This window comes from Rhinolophus sinicus, chromosome 16 (genome assembly GCF_057876585.1).
Source record: "Rhinolophus sinicus isolate RSI-liver-muscle chromosome 16, RSI-T2T, whole genome shotgun sequence".
Lineage (NCBI taxonomy): Eukaryota > Metazoa > Chordata > Mammalia > Chiroptera > Rhinolophidae > Rhinolophus > Rhinolophus sinicus.
This window is the reverse complement of record NC_142516.1, coordinates 94,808,314-94,832,207: the sequence shown is the minus strand read 5'-3', so window position 1 is coordinate 94,832,207 and position 23,894 is coordinate 94,808,314. Positions and strand designations below refer to the sequence as shown.

At 40.7% G+C, this 23,894-nt stretch overlaps 1 protein-coding gene across 4 annotated transcripts in view; it reads left to right on the top strand.

The window, feature by feature from the left end:
- Positions 1–23,894, top strand: part of ATP8A2 (ATPase phospholipid transporting 8A2) — a 555,453-nt gene that overhangs the window by 400,830 nt on the left and 130,729 nt on the right. For all 4 annotated transcript variants that reach the window (XM_088793294.1, XM_088793295.1, XM_088793297.1 and 1 more), the window contains 3 exons: positions 308–382; positions 7,262–7,384; positions 9,887–9,965. In XM_088793294.1, the coding sequence (XP_088649420.1) occupies positions 308–382; positions 7,262–7,384; positions 9,887–9,965 (277 nt within the window). The remainder of the gene's footprint in view (positions 1–307; positions 383–7,261; positions 7,385–9,886; positions 9,966–23,894) is intronic.

Genomic DNA, 23,894 nt, shown 5'->3' with positions numbered 1-23,894 from the left:
GTCCATAAGAGAGTATTGACACAAAACATACTAGATATAAATTAAACATAAATTGCTTTTCTGTTAATATGTGCCTATTACCTCTTAAAATCGTCATATGCCTTACATACAAATTTTCCTTAAAATATTGGTATGTGTGATCCTGGGAATTTATATCTTCTGAAAGAACAACTGCTATGGTCCTGTGGCTTTGTGTCCCTTAGCAGCTGTGTCCAGCTGGTGGTCCGTATTCCCGCCACTTCTCCAGCGAATGGAAACATTTAGGTCAATATTGATATAAAACTTCATGAACTTTCTTCTCTTTCAGCTTTGGTTCGCCTTTGTTAATGGATTTTCTGGGCAGATTTTATTTGAACGTTGGTGCATCGGCTTGTACAATGTGGTAAGCATTCTCCATCTCTATCTGATAGCACACAGGGCTTCAGTGACAGTCCTTGACTGTTTATGTCTGGGAAGTGTATCTAAGTCAATCATGTGTATACATAGCAGGCAGCTTTGCGGCCTTTGTTGCTGCGACACATCCTGCAGAAGCCCAAACTCTGCACACATGGTTTCAATCATCGCAGATCATTCTTGAATAACCCCATGAAATTATTAACCCATATATCTTGATAATAGACCCTTGTTACCTCCTTACTCAAGGCCTGTGCTACATTTTCATGTTTTGAGCTCAAGTAAAATTTCTGAACTACATCTAAACTCATTCCCTTTTGTCGTTTTATTTCTGAATTCTTTAACATAGGTACGAACATACAGTATGTGATCTGCTGTTCTCCTCTGTGGCCTTCTTAAAAGAGCATCTGTCCTTGTAGAAGGTTTTCTTCCCCAGTTTGTGCTAAAATAATGAATTCTGACTTCCAGCTCTTAGGGTGAATGGTAATCAGCTTATTTGGTATTTTTTACAATTTTAGAGTTCTTTTTTTCATTACTTGACTGTAATGAATGCAAAAGCTAGAAATAAATATAAATTCTAAGCTATGTAAAATGACTAAGTACCTACTTAGCTTTCTGTTTTACTGGCAGGAAGAAGGAAGGGGCTGTAGCTTAGTGCTTTAGAGACCCCCGTATGGTACATTTTTAAGTTGCACTTTCACACGTAATTCGGACACTAACTCCCACTTCTCTGCTCCAGGGGGGTTTAGACTCTGAAGCAGTCATCATAGATAGGCGTAGATGGAAGTTACCAGACATACAATAATATAAATTGTGGCGCTATAAATATTTACAGCTTGTATATACATTTGTGGCTAGATATTCAAGCCATCCATGCACTCAACCCTTTCTTCTTTTTCTGTCTTCCTTTTTTTTTTTTTTTTTAATTAGCTACGACACTGGGTGCTAGGTATAAAATGCTGCATACAGTTGTGCCAGTCCTGTGTAGCTTACAGGTTAAGACGGTCAGATGTGTAGACGAAGATACCACTGAGATTGAGTTCGGATCTTGAGTTTAAACAGCATCGGTCAGTTAGTAACTGTTATTCATTGTCACGTTCATTTCTAATACTTAAGCCCAAAGAGACAAAGGTGACAGGTGGTGAGAGCAGGGCTGAATCGACGCTCACTTATCACCTGTGCTAGAAAATCTCCTCCATCCGCCTACCACCTCGATACGGGCTTAAGGACCTCCCCATGTCACATTAACTTCGCAGGACTTATAACTGTTTCAAACAGGTTAAAATTATGCGACCCTTTAGTGGGAAATATGCTGACTGCTCCATAGTGATTTAGCACTGGGAAGGGCCAACCCCATGGCCTCATATGTATTTAAAAATACAAGGCTGAGACCTAGGAGACTACAATTTACAGCCAAAGCCAGGACTGGAATGCATGTCACCTGGTTGTACGACAAATGGATTTTAGCCCTGTTTTCATGCTCAGGGTATGAGAGCTGGATTCTTTTTTTAATTCCATTGCCCCGGGCAATTCCAATGAATCCAATAAATTTGAATTGTGTGCCTACTGTTCATAAGGTGCTGGTAGGCTGCAGGATGGCTTTGGCCAAAATACGGCCCACAGACCATCTGCATGAGAATAACCAGGATTCTTTTTTGAAGATGCAGGCTCCTGAGCCCCACCCCAACTTAGCAAAGAGTTTCTCAGGCATATTGCATTTTAAAGAAATTTTTCTAGGGATGCTTATGCACATTAAAGTTTAAGACTCACAGTGACCTTCGATCCCTAGGGTTGGGAACGTGCTTTATGTACTTTGTGTCCCCCAGACGACAGAGAGGAGAATATTGCAGCGGAGAAGTGAATTTCAAGGTGAAATGCCCTATGTTACTTTGGAGTCCACAGTGCAGGTGAAATGCCCTATGTTACTTTGGAGTTCACAGTGCAGGTGTTGGAATGGGCCACCAAGAAGTAGTGGTGGAGCGTAGGGAGGGACATCAAGGAGCTGTGAAGTGGGGTCAGAAGGGTCACTGGCCTCCAGAGTCCATCATGCTGGAAGGGCCAAACCTTTTGAGAACACGGAGGTTTGCCCACAGGCATGTGTGCACACACCCCTGCGAATGCATTTAGTTTGAACCAGGTAACACATCATGCCCTTTACTGCTTAATACTTTACTGCATAATTGCTAAGACCATTCTCTTGCGTAACCGCAGGATAATGACCAAAATCTGAAAATTTAACATGGATACGATAATCCACTTTAGTCCATATTCCAATTTTAGTATTATTGTTCCAATAATGTCCTATTTAGCAGTTCTTTTTCTCTCTGGTATCTCTCCACAAAGACCCAGTGCAAGAGGCAATTGGTGACAACTGAGGCATTTAGTATGGACCCCTCTTCTGTGCTGGGGTTTCTCCCTTGCTCTTTTCTTCAAGCAGTGTTTCTCCTGCTTTTTCTTCTCCTGTACTTATTCTTTATGTCTGATTCTCCAAGCCAGCTCAAGTAACACATCATTGCTTCTCAGTTTAACTCTCATAGCAGATTGAATAGCATGAAAACTGACTTAAACTCTCACATTTCCCAAAATGATAAATGAATGCTATCTCATTAGATTCTCATTATTATTCTGTTATTAACCTCCGATTTCTACATCATTTTATTTTATGGGTAGAATGAGACTAAAGAGACCACCAGTGACAAAAGCTACCATTATCAGGTGGATTTCAGCTAAATTGTATCTATGGTTTAGTAAAGAAATAACTGTTTTTTAAGCTGTTTCAGAAAATTTGTCCTATTTAATTGTATCAAACCAGCCTAATTGAAAGAAAATCCATAGCCAGCCTCACTTATAAACATAAATACAAAATTCTAAGTAAAATATCAGCAAATAGAGTTCAAGAATGTATCAAAAGAATAAAATATTTCACCAAGTAGTATTTATTTCAGGAGTACAGGAGGTTCCAAATTTCTAAATATCACTATATCAACAAAATAAAGAAGAAAAACTTGATCCCACCAGTAGATGCTGCAAAAATATATGAGGCAATTCAGCTGCCATACCCAAAATACAAAGTCTAAGTAAAATAGGAAAGAAAGAAGCCAATTAACATAATGCAGACTCTTTACATAAAACACCACTAGCATGTTGCTATAAATGGTAAAGTTCTAAAACTTTTTCATTTTAAGTAAGAAATTAGTCAGGGATGATTGCCATCACCATATAATTCAGCATTGTTTTGGAATTTTCAGCAACTGCCATGAAAATTAAATAACTATTAAATATACTAGAAAAAAAAGATGAACTATTTCTGTGCTTATACAAATATGCACATAAAAATGGCCATGTAAATATGTTCTTGTATGATTGTATATCTAGAAAACCCAAAAGAAACTAGTAAAGAAATACTGGAATGATAAGAGAATTTGATAAGGTGACCAGAGCCATAGCAAACACATAAAAATCAATAGCTTTTTAAATTCTAGCACACAGTAGCTTTCTTTTTTTCACTCTAGCAGTGAGTACTTAAAAATGCAAAGGGAGTAATAATTCTTTCAGAATAGCAATTCAAATTATCTTACCTTGTAATATCAAGTATAATACATTATATATCAAATTACATATCAAATATATATCAAATTATAATACATTGCATAGGAATAATTTTTATAGTACCTATATGAAAAAGAACAAAATCTTCCAAAGTATACGAAACGAGATTTGAACAAATGGAAAATGCATACTACTTTTTTGTGTGGGAAGATTTAGTATCATAAAAGAATAAACTCCTCTAAAATTAATATATAAATTTATCTGATTCCAAAGAGAACTCCAATAAGTGATTGTTTTGGGGTGGAAGGGGAGGAGTTGCATAAAATGATATTAAAGTATAAATGGGATTAACAACTACCTGAGAATAAACATGCAAAGCATGTTGTTCAAAAAGGAGCAATCATAAGGGTAGACTCATCTTTGTTAAACATCAGACTATACTCTAAAGCTACCATAACCAAATCTGTGTGACATTAGCATAGAACTAGACAAATAAGCCAGAGAATCTAGAGCCAGATCCCAGTTCTAGATTCTAGATCTATAATACATGAGAAGGTAGTAAATGTCAAAGATGGTATTTCAGTTTAGTGGGAAAGTGTGGATCGATTAGTTATATTCTCACCAGTGGTTCTTTATTTGGAAAAAAAAATAAAATCAGACTCTAATCTTAAACCACATAGTAAGTAAATTCCAAGTATACTAAGGCATAATGAAATAAAATAAAACTCTAAGAATCCTGAAAGAAACTCCTGAAAACTTCCATAACCACAGTTGCACACTCAGAAGCTATTCTTGACCACATGAAAATTGAAAGTTTTTGTATAGCGAAAGAAACCATAAAGAAAGTGAGTGGGACCAGGTGCATTTGGATTTCATTGTATAACATCTTAAGACAGAGTTGATGTCTATTATACTCAAAGAACTCTTAGAAAAAGGGGATAAACCATGAATAGAAAATGGACAAGGACTGGACTAGACATTTCACAGAATTCCAAATCCAAATGTTCAACAAATATATGGACACATGCTCAAAGTCACTGGTAGTTGGGGAAATGTAAATTTTTCTAAAGAAAGATTTAATATCTTTAATTTTTCAAACTGGAGAATATTAAATATAACGTAACAGGCATTGCTGATAAGAAAGCAGGGGGAAGATCACTGTTGTCCTTTGGGAGGAAAAGATAAATGGTTGGAACCTTTTTTGAAAGCAACCAAGAAGAATCCTATACAATTGAAAATATTTTTACCCAGCAACCCTACTTCTGGAAATCTGTCCCATCGAAATAAAAGAAAAAGTATGTATGTTATAATGTATTCTATTAATAGATCCTTGTTACATAATGTTTGTGGGAACCAAGATCTGGAAATAAAAATGAATGCCTATCCATAGGTAAATGGTTAAAAAAATATGGTCCATCCATGCTATGAATTATTATGTGAGCATGAAAAGGCTACATTAGTGTCAGACCCACAGGACTCAGAGGCCTTCCCATGATGTTTGGTTTAGTGAGAAAACTATGTTGAAGAAAAATGTGTATAATATCTTGTTTCTGTAAAACAAATAATGATCCCCCAACAGTATGTATGTGTACGTGGTAGGCTGTAAACAGCGTGACACATACGAGAGGGCCTCCTAGCTTGGTAGCCTAATGGGGAAGGGGAAGGGAGGGTTTGAAGTGGGTAGAAGGAGAAAGTCAGGTAAAAAAGGAAAAGAAAAAATAAGGTGTCCGTGTAAACAGCATGCACAATAGCACATTTAAGCAAATGAAATGAGGGTGCGTGTATGGACTAGGAGGGGACAGAGCTTCTGAGATGTTTGTTTGGAGAGCTTTCTTCTAGCCATTAAACAGGTAACTTCTGTTCGTGTGAGGGGAGTGAGGGCAACCACTCTCGGTCTTTTCCTCCTTGAAATCTGTAGAACACTGAAATCCCAGGGCTGTTTTCCTGTCTGTTCCCAGGTGAAGGAGGAGCCTGCGAGTTTTGTTGGCCTTACTCCATCACCTCGATGGCTTTCTCCTAACAGACAGGGAAAAGGCTTACTTCCCTCGCCAGACCCGCAGGCTCCCATCACTGCTGTGCATTCACAGTTCTCTTAGAGACTGTGCATCCAGTTCCCTCAGGCTCGAGAGCTTGCTGGGTTTGTGGGAACAGATTTGCTCGATGCTGATGCTAAGTGAAGGATCCATTCTCTGCGTCCCGTGTGTCCAGAACCCCAGAGGAAAATGACCCACAGGGCTGCCACATCTCCTGGGCTGAAGTGACATGTTTATTCCAAACCTCTCCTTCAGCATCTGGCTTTCTCTTTCTAAAACACAAATGTGGGCATGTCACTCCCCTCTAGAGTACTACAGGTAAAAGTCTTAGCAGCACTTGCCCAAGAACTCGTCGTCCCAAGAGGCTGTCTCATCTCCTTGCCAGCCTTGTCTTACACTGTCCCCTCAGCCAGCCACCATCCTGGATGTCTTAGATGCTTTCCTCAAATGTGCCCTGTGTGTTCATGCCTCCAAGCTTTGCGAGGGGTATCATTTCATGGGAATGCTTCCTTCTGCACCCCTCTCACCCATGTCCCCTCTCATCCTGCGAAATCCTATAGGGCCAATGCTTTACAGGTCAGATGCTTTTTGGTCCAAGAATACTTTTTTGACTGTCCCTTCTTCTTCCCATTCTCTCCCCCATAAGTAATTTTGCAGAGCACTGCATTTTGTGTTTATTTATATGCCCTCTGCCGGCTGCCCCGTCTCCACCTCTGCAGTAGACAGAGTTCCTGGAGGTCAGAGACCTGCTTGTTTTCTTTCTTTCTTCTTCTGTTTTTATATCTCTGTATTCCTGATGCTTATCACAGTCTCTGGCCCATAATTCATTCCCAATTAACGTCTGTCAAATGAATAAATGGATGAAGTACCTCGTGCTTCCTGAAACTTGAGTGTAAGAGCAGGATGGGAAGTTGTAAATGTGTGCGTGGGCTGGCGCTGACAGAGAACACAGCCACACTTCACAAAGCTGAGGAAGATAGGATTCTGAATCACCACTTCTTTTTACAAAGGAAGGCAGTTGTTAATTTAACAAGACTTCTTGGCTGATCAAATATTTGCCATGTTGTTTTCAGTGGTCGATGTATTCATTTCATGCTGATTAAGTAACAGTTAAAAATGATCTGTCGTTTAATTGTCTTTGTTTGGAGGGTGTCTGGGGAGCTATGAGTCATTGACTCTCAGGTTTGGACTTGACTGAAAGTTAAGTCATCATTCCATAGAACTGAAACACTGGAACTGTGTGAATCGGAGAGGCCTCCTTTAATGGCTCGTTGTTCTCCATGCAGATTTTCACCGCATTGCCACCCTTCACTCTGGGGATCTTCGAGAGGTCCTGCACTCAGGAGAGCATGCTCAGGTTTCCACAGCTCTACAAAATTACCCAGAATGCTGAGGGCTTCAACACAAAGGTAAACAGAATGTTATCATCTCAGAATTGTCACCTCAGAAAGGCATGCGCAGTGCTTTTTGTCTTCCAGCTCTAGTTACCTGCCTGTGAGGTAGCTGACACTTAAGAGCAGGGGTGTCCAAACTGCGGCCCGCGGGCCAACTGCGGCCTGCAGTCCATTGGTAATTGGCCTGCAGCAGATTCCAAAAATATATTTAGTTTACTTAAATAAACCAGGTGAGGCAATACGTACTTCACTTCGAGTGAGTGGCCCGGCTGTATGTGTATTTTACCGCATATGGCCCTTGGTGAAAAACGTTGAAAAAAGTTTGGACACCCCTGCTTTAGAGAGACCATTTGGAAGAGGTGAGACCAGGCCCTCTCCCAACAGAACAAGCCTAGTTAGTGGATCTGAGGTTCCAGACTAGAAGGGAAGTTGTCATGTTGCATGTGGTGCTCCTTTCAGTTCCTCTTTGTCGGCTCCTCCCCTCTCCTCCACGCGTGCCTCTGACACCTGTGTGGCCAGCTGCAGCCAGGGCCCCAGCTCCTTTAGAATCAGCCATCAGAGACTCCCCTTCTGTGAAGTCCTGCGTTGAGGTGGGCTGGAGCTTGCCTCCCAGAGCCTTCTCGCTATCTGTTGCTTGTTTTCTTCATTTGAAAGAAAATGTGTCTGTAGCTAGTGAGTAAAATTGGCCAGATGTGAACACAGAAATCGAGTCAGTCGTGGGTTTTGTTGTTGTTTTGTTTTGTTTTGTTTTGTTTTGTTTTGTTTTTTGTCAGTCTGGAGAATCAGAAAAGAGAAAGCATCTAGACAGAAAAGACAATCCTGAGAGGAACCAAGCAGCTGCTGGGTTAGGTGTCACAGTGATGCCGCAGTCGTGGTGGCAAAGGGGATCTCACCCAGCCTCCCCTTCACAGCTAAGAGTGGCAGAGCGGTTCTGTGCCGCCGGCCAGAAGGGAAGACACGTGCCTGGCTTGGAGGAAGAGGCAGAGATGTGAACTTGCCTGCATGGCTGTGTTTCTGTCGGGTTTTTGTGCAGGAGGAGATGAGGCAGTTTACGCAGAGGTCTGTCGCCCAGTGCTGTAGGCTCGTCTGTGCACGCTTTGCTAGGATAGCCTCTGGGGCCTTAGCGAGCATGACATAGGACTTCTCAGTAAGAAAACAATCTCTGAAGGCTTCGTTGTCAGCCAGGTGTGACTAGGGATCCTATTGGTTCTAGTGTCTTCCACACACAAAGAGACTTGGACGGCCATGGTATCAGTCCTTGTTTGCTACAATTCTATGAACGGGAAATATGGTCTGTTTGCTCTGCATTATTTACTTAAATCATATCTGTTTTTTACAGTTTGAATTCAAAGGCCACATAAGGTACAAACTACGTAGGGAATGGACCCATTAAAGCAGGGGTGTCCAAACTTTTTTCAATGTTTTTCACCAAGGGCCATATGCGGTAAAATACACAAACAACCGGGCCGCTCACTCGAGGTGAAGTACGGATTGCCTCGCCTGGTTTATTTAAGTAAACTAAATATATTTTTGGAATCTGCTGCGGACCAATTAACAATGGATTGCGGGCCGCAGTTGGCCCGCGGGCCACAATTTGGACACCCTGCATTAAAGGTAGTTGAGCTGAGAATGATCTGAGACTTATTATTTGCAGGCACGTTGAAGATTTGGGGGAGGAGGGGAGTGGGAAGGGCAAGGACACGCAGAGGTCAGGGGAAAAGTAGAAAAGAATGAACATTGAAAATGGGAAAATCCCTTTGTCTTATAATTTTTTATTATTTTCTGCTGTCCCATTACTACTTAGGATCAAACTATATGAGAGTTCCCAGGACAATTTGTAGATTTTAAAGTAAATTCAATCTGGCTTTAGTAGATTGAATTCTGTCATCTTAGTGGTTAAAAAGCTGACCAAAATCCATTTATGAAATGATAATTTAGAACAAGCTAAACTTCAGGTTCTTTTGTTTGACCTTTCAAGTGTTCAAATAAAGACAATTTTTAAATGTGCATGACATTAACCAAAATCCTAAAAGTTAATAAGTGGAATGGGAGGGATTTTAAGGAGTCAAACAAAAGAATGAGAATGCTGTGTAAGAGTTTACATTTTAAATGTTTTCAATGCTTTAAAAAAATACACCGTTTCAGTCTCTTATTAACACTTTTGACCTAAGCCCTTTTTCGGGATGATTGAAAGATTTTGTTGTCTTTCTTAGGATTCTAAAGAAAACGGTTCATAATTCATTTTTCTGATGTGGATAGATTGTATATTGCTCTATGTATGTGGGTATATATATGTAGGTCTTTGTATTAAGTAATAGTATCTGGAGATAGTCCAGTCATTTGTGTGTAAAAATGAGGAAATGGTTTTGTTTTGTTTTTTTAACTCCAAGAATAATACGCTGCTTCTGGAGCTGTGCAACACGCTGCCAGCATCCTTCACAGTGAGGCATTTGTTGAGTTACACAGAGGTCAAGAGTTGTGGGCAGCTCCTGACTCCCTCGGTCTGTTTTCCCGTAGGTTTTCTGGGGTCACTGCATCAACGCCTTGGTCCACTCCCTCATCCTCTTCTGGTTTCCCATGAAGGCGCTGGAGCATGGTAACGGCTTCATGATTCCAACTGTCAGTGTGGGGCTTTGCAGTCCCTCTGGGGCCAGTTGTTCACAATTTTATCCCCCCCCCCCGCCCCCCGGTTCTGCAGACCTAGAGATCACAAGAACAAATTACAGAAGGAAAACATACCTGAAATCGAATGAGGGCTGGTCTCAGGTTTATAGCTTGAAGGTGTCATCTATTCTGGCTCTGAACACCCATTTTTCTTTCCAGTTGCCTGGAGAGTTTCAATACTAAGAGACCTACACTTTATTTTTAATAACTGTTTGAGTCAAGGATCTTAAAGAAAAGCACGGTATTGGAATGAAACATCCATGCCTCTTGTCCATGAGTTTGGTATTATCTGTTAATTACTTGGACTTTTGTTTTCCAAACTACACATACCTGTAAGCAGAAGAATTCCAGTCTTGCAAGACTTTAATTTTAACCCTATTTTCTGAAAAATCACCTCTATTTGACATTCACTTTTCAAGCAAACTTTTAAAGTTTCTTTGAGGGCTGAGTCTCCCGATTGGTTATAGCCTTCCCTCTGGCTAGAAGAAGTGGGAGAAATGTGGCCAGCTGCATTTGTGTGTACTTCTTAATACATCCAAAATGTAGCTTTTAGTCTCAGAAAAGGAAAATGTGTCACAAGAATGCTACTCTTTCATCCCTGTCAAATAGTAATAATCCCCCTGGGAAAAATTACTCTAAATGTTGACTAGACAAGGCCTTTGATTGTTCAGAGACCCAGAGAATATAAAGTTTCCAAGCATCTTTGTTTCTCTGTCAATGTGTTTGTGCTTCAAACAGAAATGATTCATCCTCACTGATATTGTTTAACCTACTAAATACTGACAGTTAGAGAAAATGCATGCACAGCCAATTTAATTATACCCTATGACCTATTCTTTCCATTTCATCAGACCTCCTTCTCCTTCGAGGGTCCCTAAGTCTCTAGATCAAAAAATAACATTTTCTGCTTCTAGCCCCACCCCCACTCCCACCCCCAAAGGAGCATTCTAGTGGAATCATTTTCTTTTAACTGTAAAGCTTTCCTGTGATTCATCTTTACTCAGAGTAGATTTAATTTATTTTGAAATGGTTTCATGAGTAAGCGTTTACAAGTATAAGAGTGTTGAATGTGGTTTGTTTTAGAAGCTCTGACAATTTAATGGTAGAAGCAATAACCATTGTATCCAGACCGACTGGTGATGGGAAGCAAGGTGTCTGATGAGCATAAAAACAATTTTGGCAACTGTCCTTTTATTCCTGAAGCCAGCCTTTCATAGGTAGGAAGTAAATAGTATGAACTGACCACAGGTACTGCTTCCAGACCCCTTACTCTACCTTATATAGACAGTGCACTCTGTTCCCAAATCTGAGGGCTTGCCTGTGGACTCTCAGAAGTTTTACAAGATGGTCATTTATTTGCCTGCTTCAAAAGGAACTAACGTGGCCCCATTCTGCAGTAGAGACAATGGTTTTTTAATCCTGGGGTTATAATTATGTGGGATGAGGTTGTGGCTTGCAGTTCACGGTGGAATTGCTGTGGTTCACTAGATTCCATTATGCAAATCCACTCATTTATCTCATGTGGACGAAAAGGGATAGACTCCAAACCTTGCTAATTTACCTGAGATGTCGCCAAGTGAATTTCAAGTTAGCTTCTGCCACCCTTATCTGCCTCCCTCCAATTTGGCAATTTGCCTGGCAGCCAGTCAATCGGGTGACTTTTGTTTCCCAGTTTTTATCAACACCATCTTGGTCATCATCATTATTTCATTATCATTGTTAAGCCTTTAGACTAGAGGGCTTTCTTTTAGTCGTGGTGTAAACATTAACCTATTCAGTGAAATGGTTTCAGTTGAAATAAATCGCAAATGGTAAGTACATTTGGCATAGAACAACAGGCCATTGGTATTCTTGATCGTTAGTTGATGCTAACAAGTTAAATTAATGTTTAGAATGAATTTCTACATTCTCACTATTAGCACACAGCAAAAACGATTGCAGTATTGCTCACTGACCTTACTTATTCGCGTAATATTTATGACCAAGACACTGCAATAGACTCTAAGAGTCATATGTGCAGGGATCGATGTGGGTCTGACCTTCAAAGAGTTCATTGTCTGATGAGGGAGATTAGAGTCACACATGGGTAACTCCAGCACAAGGTAGGCAATGAATGTGTCGCGGAAAATAGAAATAAAGTGCTATCTGATTTCCACCGACTGACAGAGAGATGCCTTTCATTTGGGATTACTAATGGCTTGTTAGAGGAGATAGCATTTAGGCTTAGCCCGGAAGTCCACGTAGGATTGAGATGTGTAGGAATGGAGGTAAGAGCCGGACAAAGTGGGGAATTTCGGGGCAGATGTGGAAAGCGGAGAGAAGTTCACCCCTTCAAGGGTGGAAGACGTGGAAAAGTTTGAGGAGGTAGGTGAATGCTGGATTGCAGAGGGCTTTGAATGTGAGGTTAAGAAATTGGGACCTAACATTTTAGGCATTGAAGAGTCAATATAGAATTTAGGTCAAGGAGAGTATTATCGAAGCACTTTGGGAAAATGAATGTATCATGTCTTATAAAGTGAATGACAGAAGGAAAATGGTGACGAGGACACTGGTTATGTCTCTGGAATTCCGGAGGAGCGCGAAAGGCGGGTTAAATCCAGGAGATGGGAGTGTGTGTAGAGAGGAGGGGACATGTTTTGAGGAGGACTTATTTGTTCAGCAAAATCACAGCATATCTATAAGTCCTGGACAGAGAGCACAGTGGATATAAACACTGCCTATGTGGGGGCTTATGTAGGTCAGAGTTGATGATCAGGAATCACATAAATACCGTGTTTCCCTTAAAATAAGACCTGGCCGGACCATCAGCTCTAATGCGTCTTTTGGAGCAAAATTAATATAAGACCCAGTCTTATTTTACTATAAGTAAATTTTACTTATAGTATAATTTACTTATAGTAAAATTTACTTGTAGTAAAATTTACTTATAGTGAAACAAGACCAGGTATAATATAATATAATATAATATAATATAATATAATATAATAATATAATGTAATATAATATAATGTAATACCGGGTCTTATATTAATGTTTGCTCCAAAAGACGCATTAGAGTTAATGGTCCGGCTAGGTCTTACTTTTGGGGAAGCACGGTAAGTGTTGGCTTACTAGCATGCAGTGTCTACAGGCTGCAGGTGACCTTCTAATACAGGGACACAACTTAGTCTAGTGGGTCAAGCGTTTTCTTCAGGAAGGAGGTGGTTAAGTTCTTGAAAGATGAGGAAGGGGCGGTCAAGTGGGGCAAGAGAAGTGTGGGGAAGGGCGGGGAGGAAAGGTTTCTGGCCGGGACCAGGAAAGCACCAGGACCTGTGCCGAGAGAGCTAAAGAGGCCGTGGATGCTGCCGTAGAAACTTGGACCCCTCGGGGGTTAAGGGCGCTCACTCCCTACAGAGTCAAAAAACCATGTATAATGTTTGACTCCCCCAAAACGTAAGTGTTAATAGCCTGGTATTAATTGGAAGCCTTATCAATAGCATAAACAATCACTTAACACATATTTTGTGTGTCGTATGTATTAGGTACTACATTCTAACAATAAAATAAGCCAGAGAAAAGAAAATGTTGCTTTAAAAATCATAAGAGAAAATATATTTACTTATTTATTGAAAAAAACTCCACATATAAGTGGACCCATGCAGTTCAAATTCGCGTTGTTCAAGGGTCAGCTGTATTTCCCAAGGGGGCTCCTGGACTCTATCTGGACTTTCTTCAGCCTCTGCAGAGCCTTTCAGGACACTGAGCAGCCCTGGCCTGGACAGTAAGCATGGTCGATACCCTCTCCTCCCTTTCTCTGTCCTTGTGCAATTATAGATAAAACACATCTCCACACATTTCCCCATTCCCTCTGGTGTCAGCAACAGCGCCTCTTATGGAGACAGCTATGGGGTGGGTCGAGTGTTTGGAAAGGGCAGTAAAGAAGTTAGGTGACCATAAGAACACTAAAACCCAGGTGGGCACTTTTTTCAGTGAAGGGTTTGAGGTAAGAGAGTTACATGGTCGGGTTTGCCTCTGAAGAAGATAAGACTAGTATGTAGAGAAACACATAAGATTGACAAGAGAGCATGGGGTTATTGGGGGCTGGGGGCCGGGAGAAGGGCAACTAATTAGTTGCCAGGATGTGGCAACTAATTAGATTTCTTGATTCTGAAGGCTGATTTACTGCCCTAAATATACATGAGATCTTGTTACACTGTGAATTGCCCTTTAGAAGGATGGACTCCCCACACCCCCAAAGAAGCCTAAGAATATGACACCAATTTGAGACAAATCTGGGCATGGGGGACCCCGATCTAGCAGAAGAGTACCTTTCGGCCTCCCTCCACCCCGAATCCTGCCCGAAGCTGTCCCTCAGACACCACTCGGCGTCCTAACTAAGGTTTTGCTTGACTGGGGGCTAAGGAGCCTAGAGTAGCTTCCTTTCATTGTTGTATGCTATGTGGCTTATGTCACAAAGCTGGTGGAATTTACTAGAAATTTTTCCTCCACTGTCCACGGAGAGAGAAAGGCCGGGGTGCATATCGGTGCTGTTCACTTGGGCACATAATTGTTGAGAAGAAATAGTTTTGAGAAGGTGTGAGCACATTGTTCATTCCTGAGAAAGCTTCCAAGAATTTCGCTTTGCTTATTTTTGCATGGTTTTGGATAGACTTTTCAAAGCACTCCTTTCCTGATGGAGTTGGTGATGATTCATTTCAACTTTCAAAATAAATTTTTCCAGTCAAGCAATTCAGTACATCAGATTTCTTCCAACCATCACAACTTTACGCTTACTCCTATGGCCTGCCCACAGTTCCCACCCTTTGATCTGAGAAGTGAATCTCGTTTAAAACCAGAGATGTCACCTTCGCAGGGACCGAAATTCGTCCAGAGCCATGGTGTCGGGCAGACCACGCTCAAGTTTTCCATTGGTGTATTCAGTCTGCATATTTGCGCGACCTTCCTTCAAGTGGAATGTGGTTATTGGCAAAAGACTGTAAAGTCAGTTTTGATTCTTAAAAAAGCAAATTTTCAGATTTTTCTTGATGAAATTTAAGAGCGAGGTGATGGAAAAGAGAATACTGTGTACTTACCAGGAGAAAATATTCCTAAAAATATTTGTTCTCTCTTCTTCCCAGTCCACACTCTGGAAACCATTTCCATCCATTTTCAGAAGAGAAAACACCATATGTATACGTATTATATTGGCACTAATTAAGCAACAGAGTCTTTCAACATTTTTGTAGAAGGCTATTTTATACTTTTTAATAAATGTGCTGCTGTAAGATCGGGCGTGTTTTACACATTGAAATAATAATGCACGTGTATAAAATGAAACATAGTACTTCTCTCTGCCTGTCACGTTTTGGGGTCATTTTAACATGAACTATTTCTGACCTATACCTGTTACTATAAATTTAGCTACTTGATATCATGCAAGTATGGACGACTTGCATCGTTTCACGTTAAGCTCAGGTTGGGCGCCATTGCCATTGTTCTCTGAGCTTACACCTTCTTAAACTCAATTATTCGTTCATTAAAAGAAAACGATAATGAGTATGTTGTCTGTGGCAGGCCAATACTGGCTTCCGGGCATACAGTAGTGTACATAACGGGCAAGTTCCCTGCCCTCACAGAACTTAAACCTAGGGAACGCAAGATTGAGCAAGACGTGTCATAAAATAGGAAGGTTCAAGGTCAAATGGATGTGTTCTAAGGAAAGCTAACCTGGTCCAGGTTGGTTTTAAGGCCTGCTTCCCAGAGGATGTGATAATAGAGTGGAAGGATGGGTAGGAGTGAGCCAGGAAAAGAGTCGAGAAGAAAGGGTTGTGGGGTAGCATGGGGTGAGAGGGGGTGATTCCAAGTGAAAGGACGCATGTGTGGATGAAGGATTGGGAGCAAGGTGGTGACACTCTTACAAGGATGGAGACAGATCAGACCTTCCCAGGCCTTTTGGGACTCATGTGTCTTGGTAGTACATGTGTAATGGAAGCCATTGATAGGTTGTAAGCAAAGAGCCACATACCTGATTTATTGTATTGTAATCCCACTGGCGAGGGTGGTGGTGGGAGTCCCGGTGGTTTGCTGTTGCCTGGTCTCATGTGTGACAACAACAGTGGAGAGAAGTGGAGAGATTGATTAAAGGGCCGTTTAGGAGGTAGAATTGGGAGGATTCAACATTTCACTAATTCATACTTCCCTAATCTACCGGATTGTACTATGTCCCAGACCTGTCCAAAAAATGGGGTATTGCGGTCACCAAGTTTACTAACAAAATGCAATATTTAAAAGTAAGGTACGTCAAACAATAAGTTCACACTTTGTTCCTCTTTACAAGTCACTGCCCATACTATGTACAGATTTCAAAAAGATCTGAAATAAATGTAAAAGATCAAGAGATGAACGTTAAGTGCTAAATGGGGCAGAAAAAGGGAATAATGACGCCACGTGGCCTCTGCTATCTAGAAAAACCTGCTGAGAGCCCAGGACCGTGTGGACGATGTTCCTAAAAATCCTGCAGCCTATAAATGAAGTGAGTGGAACTTGCTCGCTAAACACTAGAAAGACAGAACCCTCTGGAAGCTTTTAAATGTATACAAATGAAACTACAGCTTGTCAACCTAAATAACTAGTTGTAATACACTTAAAATAAAAACAGGCTTCCAAACTCAATATATGTCGTCTGTTTTGGTTTGCTTTAAAGACAGTGGATTGATTGGTAGGCCAAGCTCTAACAGTGTCTTGCCTCGCACGTCTATAGCACTGTTCTTTGGAAACACAGAATTGGGCTGGGAGGGCCACTGTTTTCATTCAGTTAAATATTTCTTATGCTTCAGTGTCTCTTTTAATAAACTCTGTAGTACATATGTTTTAAACATTTGGGTTTGCTGTAAGGTTGTAAGAAGTGTGAGTCAGAGTTCCCAGATTTCACCCTTTGAATGGAGGTGTGTTAGCCAGGGTAGGAATAGCTGCTACAACAAACAGTCCCAAATCTCAGGGGCTTAGCCCAGTCAAGGCTTGTTTCTTATTCATGTCACACCGCCAAATGAAAGTGTATTGTCCATGGGTGTGGTGTCTAGATTTCCTCATTTTCTCTATTTTTGATGCTCTGATCTTTGGGGCCTTGATCCTGGAGAGACTGTCCCTCCCAGAGCTAGCAAATTCCTGGGGAGAGCAAATGACACCGCTGCAGGATACAAAGCAACCGGCCTAGAGCCCACACCCACACCATCTCCTTTATCAAACGCACCAAGCCCATATCTCCCTAAACCACCCCATGGCCAGGTACCAGACAACTAGGGACAGCCCTATAACCCAGAGCCTGCGGAAATCATTCCAACTATCCAATCCTAAGCTCACACAGCATACCTACCCTGCCTTGATCATTCCATCCCATGAAAACCCTAATAAAGGCTCTGGGCCATGCTCTCCCCTCCCCCGTCTGCCTCCTGACTCACCCTCGTACTTCTCCGTGTGGCCCTGCATGACATTGTCTGCCTCTTGTTTTTAGGGATCTGTAAGTATAAACTTCTTCCTTCAGTTCCATGTGTGCATGTCTCGCAGTGCCTGAGTAACACAGAATGGGTCCATTTCAGTCTAGTGGGGCTCCACATAGCACATGGCCCCTGAGTGTACCCTCAGCCTTAGCACTGGGGAAGGCAGAGAACCAGGAGCAGGATTGCTTGCTCTTAACCACCTCGGGGAGGAAGGGACCCATCACTTCTGCTCATGTCTGAGTGGCAACAACTAGTCATGGGGTCCTGCCTGGGAACGAGAGGCTAAGGAATGTTACTTAGCTGTGCACACGAGAATAGGAGAAGAGCCTGTGGTCTCATGAAGTGGCTATTTGACATTAGTAATTGAATTTACTTCCCATCCTCTTTACTTCCTTTTAGAAATCTATTGTTAATAAACAAAAGTGAAGAAATAGAAAGATTAAGATTTGAATTTCATATCCATCAGAAATGGCAGTACAGAGGAGAAAATCCAGCAAAAGGCTTATATAACCAGGAACTCAACCCAACGCTGGTTATGAATGTAATTATAATCACTAACACTTGTATAAACTCTACCTTTTATAAACTCTTTCCAATATTTTATACCACTTTTTACAGAGAGAGGAAAAAATAAATTTTCTCTTCGTGAAAACATAGAGTTGGAAGCAGAAAAAAAATAGTTTCAATTATAATACAGACGTCGGAGCAGGATAAGTTCTAAAAGTTTGTAAATTTGTTATTTGAAACGTGGAATACATGTTCACTCTTGAGATTAATAGTAGCTGGGTGGCATGGTACCTCCTCTGACCCTCTGGAGTCTTAAAAGGCCTGAGAGGGTGGTCAGGAAAGGAGACCCTGCTGAGATTCTGGAACTGGGGCTGCTCTGAACCAGTGCTTCTGAAAGTTCTTGAAGCAAAAGGGCAGAAGAGGGAAACCAGGAGAAACTTGGCATCTAGTCTTCAACCCAGATTCTTGGAAAATGCCTCAATGTCAAGGGAATGGTGCCACCTCCACCTTATTTCTCCCTACTGAATCACATGTGAGTGACATGCCTGTGGTTTTTAATTCATGTGTTCCATGGATTCTTACTACATTCAAAATACACCTATAAATTCACCCCATCTGTTTTCTTGATTATTAAATCCTGTCTTCTCTGACTGTACCGTACTATGCTATAATGTTGTCTTCAAATTTTGCTTTTTGTCAAGAGCCATTTCTGAGAAGATTTTTGTGGTTTAGCTGGGTAATGATGTAATGTTTTTAATGAGCATTTAATTGAAATGGCATCTTTATAAAATGTCATCAACCTAGCCCTTTGGAATATTCTGAAGTAAGTTCCTTGATCATTCTGTCTGTTTGGAAAATGAGACATACTTTTCTTGCAAACCATGGGTTTTCCCACAAATATTTTCAAAGAGGTTTTTACATGCAGCGTTTTGGACTGCCACTTCTAATGTGGAGGGCCCATGTGGTTTTGTCCCAGTTGTCCACAATCGTCTGTTTTAGTGACTGTGTTTCTAAACCTCACTTGGCTAATCCTATATTTGTTGGCCCCTGGATCCAACCAGATTTTGCAAATAATATACTCATAAGTCTAGAAGAACGGGTTCAACCACTGCTGTGGGTCAGGGATCCCGAAGCCATAACATTATATGAGTCTCTAAGAGAATTGTGCTGGCTGTCTGGACAGTGTTTGTGGCTCTATCATTTTGTAACACTTTCGATGTGTGTACTAAGCACCATCATTATACTGGGTTTTACATCACATGTAGTCACAGTCAGATCATTCTAATTGTGACTTGGTATTTTAGCAGACAAAGCAGATGGGGAATTTTCCTGACTCTTTCAAGTTCTTCATTCTGGAAATTCGCCCCCATTCGTGTCCTCCTCTGGGTGAATCTTATCCTCAATGTGCAAAAGGTTGAGTTATCTCGGATTGTTCAATGAAATGCCAGCTTTTCTGATACAACAGGAAGCAAGCTTACTCTTTCTTACCTTTCCACTTGCTGTGAGCCATTGCGTGCTAATGATGATTTCCACCAGGAAGTGCTCCACCAGGAAGTGCTCCACCAGGAAGTGCTGTACTAGGAAGGGTTCAGCCAGGAAGTGCTGTACCAGGAAGGGCTCAGCCAGGAAGTACTCAGCCAGGAAGTGCTCCTCCAGGAAGGGCTCAGCCAGGAAGTGCTCTGCCAGGAAGGGCTCAGAGTCATTTATGCTGGTTAAGATAAGAAAACAAAGGTTTGATGAGATCACAGCTCTCCACGTGTACTTTTGACGGATCTCCTTCTTAGGGACCTCTGAAGTAATGTTCTTACTGTTGTTTACAAGTAATGTTCTGAAGGCTGACTTAGGGAACACCAACTACTCATCTGGGTATGGGAGTTATTTTTCCCTTACCAAAAAAAAATATATATATCACTTGAGATTTTGAAAATCTGGCTAAAACAAAAACAGCTGAACTACAGAAGGATGTTTTCCTGACTGGAGTGTTGGAATCATAACAGCACTGTTAAGAATAAGCACAGTGGGAAGAAATCATTTGGTAGCATCATGCTTCAGGAGTAACCTGGACCGTCGAAACGGGCTTTTCCAGCCTTGGGTTCTCAGCAAACTGTAGCTGATTACTGCGTTCACCCACAAATGATTTCTTAGGACTTCTGATCTTTTCTTCAGGGGTATGTTATTGGCATGTTTTAACAAGGAATGATGGCCACAGGGATTTGCCTCTAAAATAGTTGAAACATAACCTACGAGAGAATGACCTATCCCACGAGAATTTCCCCACCAGGGTGTGCGGAGTGATGGCTTGGGACTTGTTTGGAAGATGCTGTCTTTTCAGAAGCTCTTGGCATGGCCCAGAATCTCAACTTGCTTTGGTAGTAAATGATTTCCAGATGGTATTAGTTTTGACTAGGGCAGGAGATTCTCTTTCCTAAGCAGAAAACTAAAATGCAATGGTGAGTTATCCTTCCAAAATGATGAATTGAAATGTTAGGTTTATCCAAATTCACTAAAAGTTACCTTAAGTGTATTCAAAGGAACTCAAGTGTAAACATTGCACTTAATGCCAGTAGCGTTTTACTGTCATGACAAGTTAGAAATGAATGTATTATAAAACTCGAGAAGCTACAATTGGAACGTGCCCTTTAAGTTTCCCCGTCTATTCCTACTGTGCATTCCAAACTGCCAGCAGAGTGTTTAGTGGAGGCACTCACTTCCTAAGTGAGTTAGCTCTCGGTCCCGTAGGTAATCAGGGTTTGCCCCCTTTAAAAGGCCATCAAGCATTGTGAATTGCATCTCTTTGTACTAAAGCCTTATAGTGTCTCTGCTGGTCACGTGAACAGTTAGGTTCCAACACATTCCCTCCTCCTCAGCGTGAACAGAGAGAAGGGCATGCCCTTCATACATTAGACACTCTTCAGAGTGCATTCTCTGTACTTATTCCAGGTCCTCTTTTTTCTTTCTTCTAATGCTGTGGGAGTTTTGCCCCAGGGGACAGGTGACAACATCTGGAGACATTTCTGGTCCTCACAACTATGGAGTAGGTACTAGTGGCATCTTGTGTGTAGCTGCCAAGGACGCTGGCAAACACCCTACAATGCACAGGACAGCCTCACCACAACAAAGAATTATCTGAGAAAAGCATCAGTAATGCCGAGAAGGTTGAGAAAGTGGGCTAATGAGGTCCCCTTAACTCAGAATAAAAGTTCTGGTCTGGAGGAGCTACTGCTGCTCCCCAAATTTGTACACTGTGTATATTCCCTCGTGTAGTATGGAATTTCTGTCCTGCCTATCTAATTTTCTGTCCACCTTAATTCTCTCGTAGAAAGTTCCTTCCCATTAGATGGTGTTTCAAATGGAATACTTCTTACTTTAGTTATTTTTCCCCTTGGAATTGTCTGGTTTTACTCTTTGGGGTCTATTTTTAGAGTTTGGGGTCTATTTTTAAAGTTTATGGTTTCTTATTAACTATATGACCTTTTGTATATTATTTAACTTCTCTTCACTGTCCCAGTTTCCTCATCTGAAATATGCAGATAATAACACTGTTTCATACAGTTGTTGGAGTATTAAAAGGGTATTATATATAGGAGTAAGTATAAAGAGCTTAGAACAGTACCTGTCTTGTGGTAAGCAACATATGTTTTCTATTTTCAATGTAGAATTTCTTATGATGTCTAACAATTTTCTGCTTATTATGTGTCTGTTCATAAAATATGAAACACATTATAGGTTCTCCATATTAGACAAAATGCTTTGTATATTTAATTTTCTAGTACATGAATCAACCAACATTTGAAATATGAGTATTAAAAGGAAATTTTAAAAGTTGTCAAACCATAATTGTAAACTTTGATTTTCAACTTAGTCTCCCAGCCCTTTTAACTTTTCCATCTGATCAGTTTTCTCTGGACTCCAGTAGGGCTTACTGTGGATAGAACGGCAGGGCACACAAATCATTGCTCTTCTCAATTGAAATGCCTGTTCTCTACTTATGAACACACAGAATGAGACTGACAGTAGGAAATTCACCCTAAACTAAACTGAACAGGAGGAAGATCTGAAACTCTCAAGTTTTAGCAGCTAAGAACACGGACCTTAGAATCTTAGGGTTTTCTCTCCTTTCAGGAACCTTAGTGATACTTCAATCATTTGTATTGATATAAACCCCCCATTTTATAGATGTGGAACCTGAGACTCAGAACCCTAAAATTTTAAAAAACAAAATAGTGGCAGAGTGGAAACAATGTTTTCTACTGTCATTACTGGGTTTTTTTCCTACTACCAAACTCCTCTCTACTTCATTTTTCTAAATATCCTTTTGTGATTAGCATCATGCTTCATTGCTATCTGTTCTTCCTATTGTGAATTTACAATATTGATCACTTGGTACCAAATTTTTATGTGCTGCTCTTTTGGTTAGAATTCCTGTATGAATATGACCAGAACCAATGTTCTCCATCTCAAGTAAATGACACCACTGTTTACCGAGTTACTCGGGCCAAAAGCCTTAAAATCATCCTGGATTCCTTACATTCTTTTCCACCCCACATCCAAATCATAAACAAATCCTATCATCTCTACTTTCGCAGTAAGTGCCAGTTTCTATCGCTTCTTTCCACCACCAACATAGCCACTCTGGCCTGCGATGCCCAATAGAACTTTCTGTGATGATGGAGACGTCTATATCTGTGCTGTCTGATACAGTAGTTACTAGCCACTTGTGGCCGTTGAGCATTTGAAATGTGGCTAAGTGCGACTGAGGAGCTGAATTTTTTAAATAACAGCTTTATTGATATATAATTTATATACCATAAAGTGCACCCATTTAAGACATGCAATTCCACGGTTGTTAATGTAGTCACAGAGTTGTGCAACTATGACCTTAATCAATGTTTGAGCATTTTCCTTACCCCCAAAAGAAACCCCATACCTGTTAGCAGTCACTCCCTAGTTCTCCCCAAATACCACAGATCCTGGCAACCACTAACCTACTTTCTGTGTCTATAGATGTGCCTATTCTGAACAGTTCATTCAAGGAGAGCCATACAAGATATGTATAGCCTTTTATGACTGGCTTCTTTCACTTAGGATAAGATTTTCAAGGTTCATTCATGTTGTAGCATATATCAGTACTTGATTCCTCTTTATTGCTCAGTAATATTCTACTGTATGGTTATACCACATTTTGTCCATTCACTAGTGGACGGCATTTAGCTATTGTGAATAATGCTGCTATGAACATATGCAAGTTTTTGTATAATATGTTTCACTCCTTTGTTTTTATTTCTCTTGGGTATGTACCTAGGAGTGGGATTGCTGGGTCATGTGGTAACTATGCGTAACCTGCTGAGGAGCTGACTTGACAGTTTTTCCAAGTGGCTGCATCATTTTACTTTCCCACCAACAGTGTATGAGGGTTATAATTTCACCACATTCTTGCTGGCTGTTATTATCTTTTTTATTGTAGCCACCATAGTAGGTTTTAAATGCTATCTCATTGTAGTTTTAATTTTGCATTGCCTTGATGACGAACGATGTTAAGCATCATCTCTTCATATATTTATTAGACGTTTGTATGTCTTTGGAAAACTATCTATTCAGATCTGTTGTCCATTTTTAAATTGAGTTATTTGCCTTTTTATTGTTGAGTTTTAAGTGTTCTTTATATATTCTGGATACAAGTGATTTATCAGATAAATATTTGCAAATATTTTCTTCATTCTGTTGGTTGTCTTTTCACTTTCTTGATGGTATCGTTTGAAGTACAAAAGTTTCTAATTTTGATGAAGTCTAATTTATCTATTTTTTTCTTTTGTCACCGTGCTTTTGCTGTCATATCTAAGAAACCATTACCAAATCCACGGCCATAAAGATTTACTCCT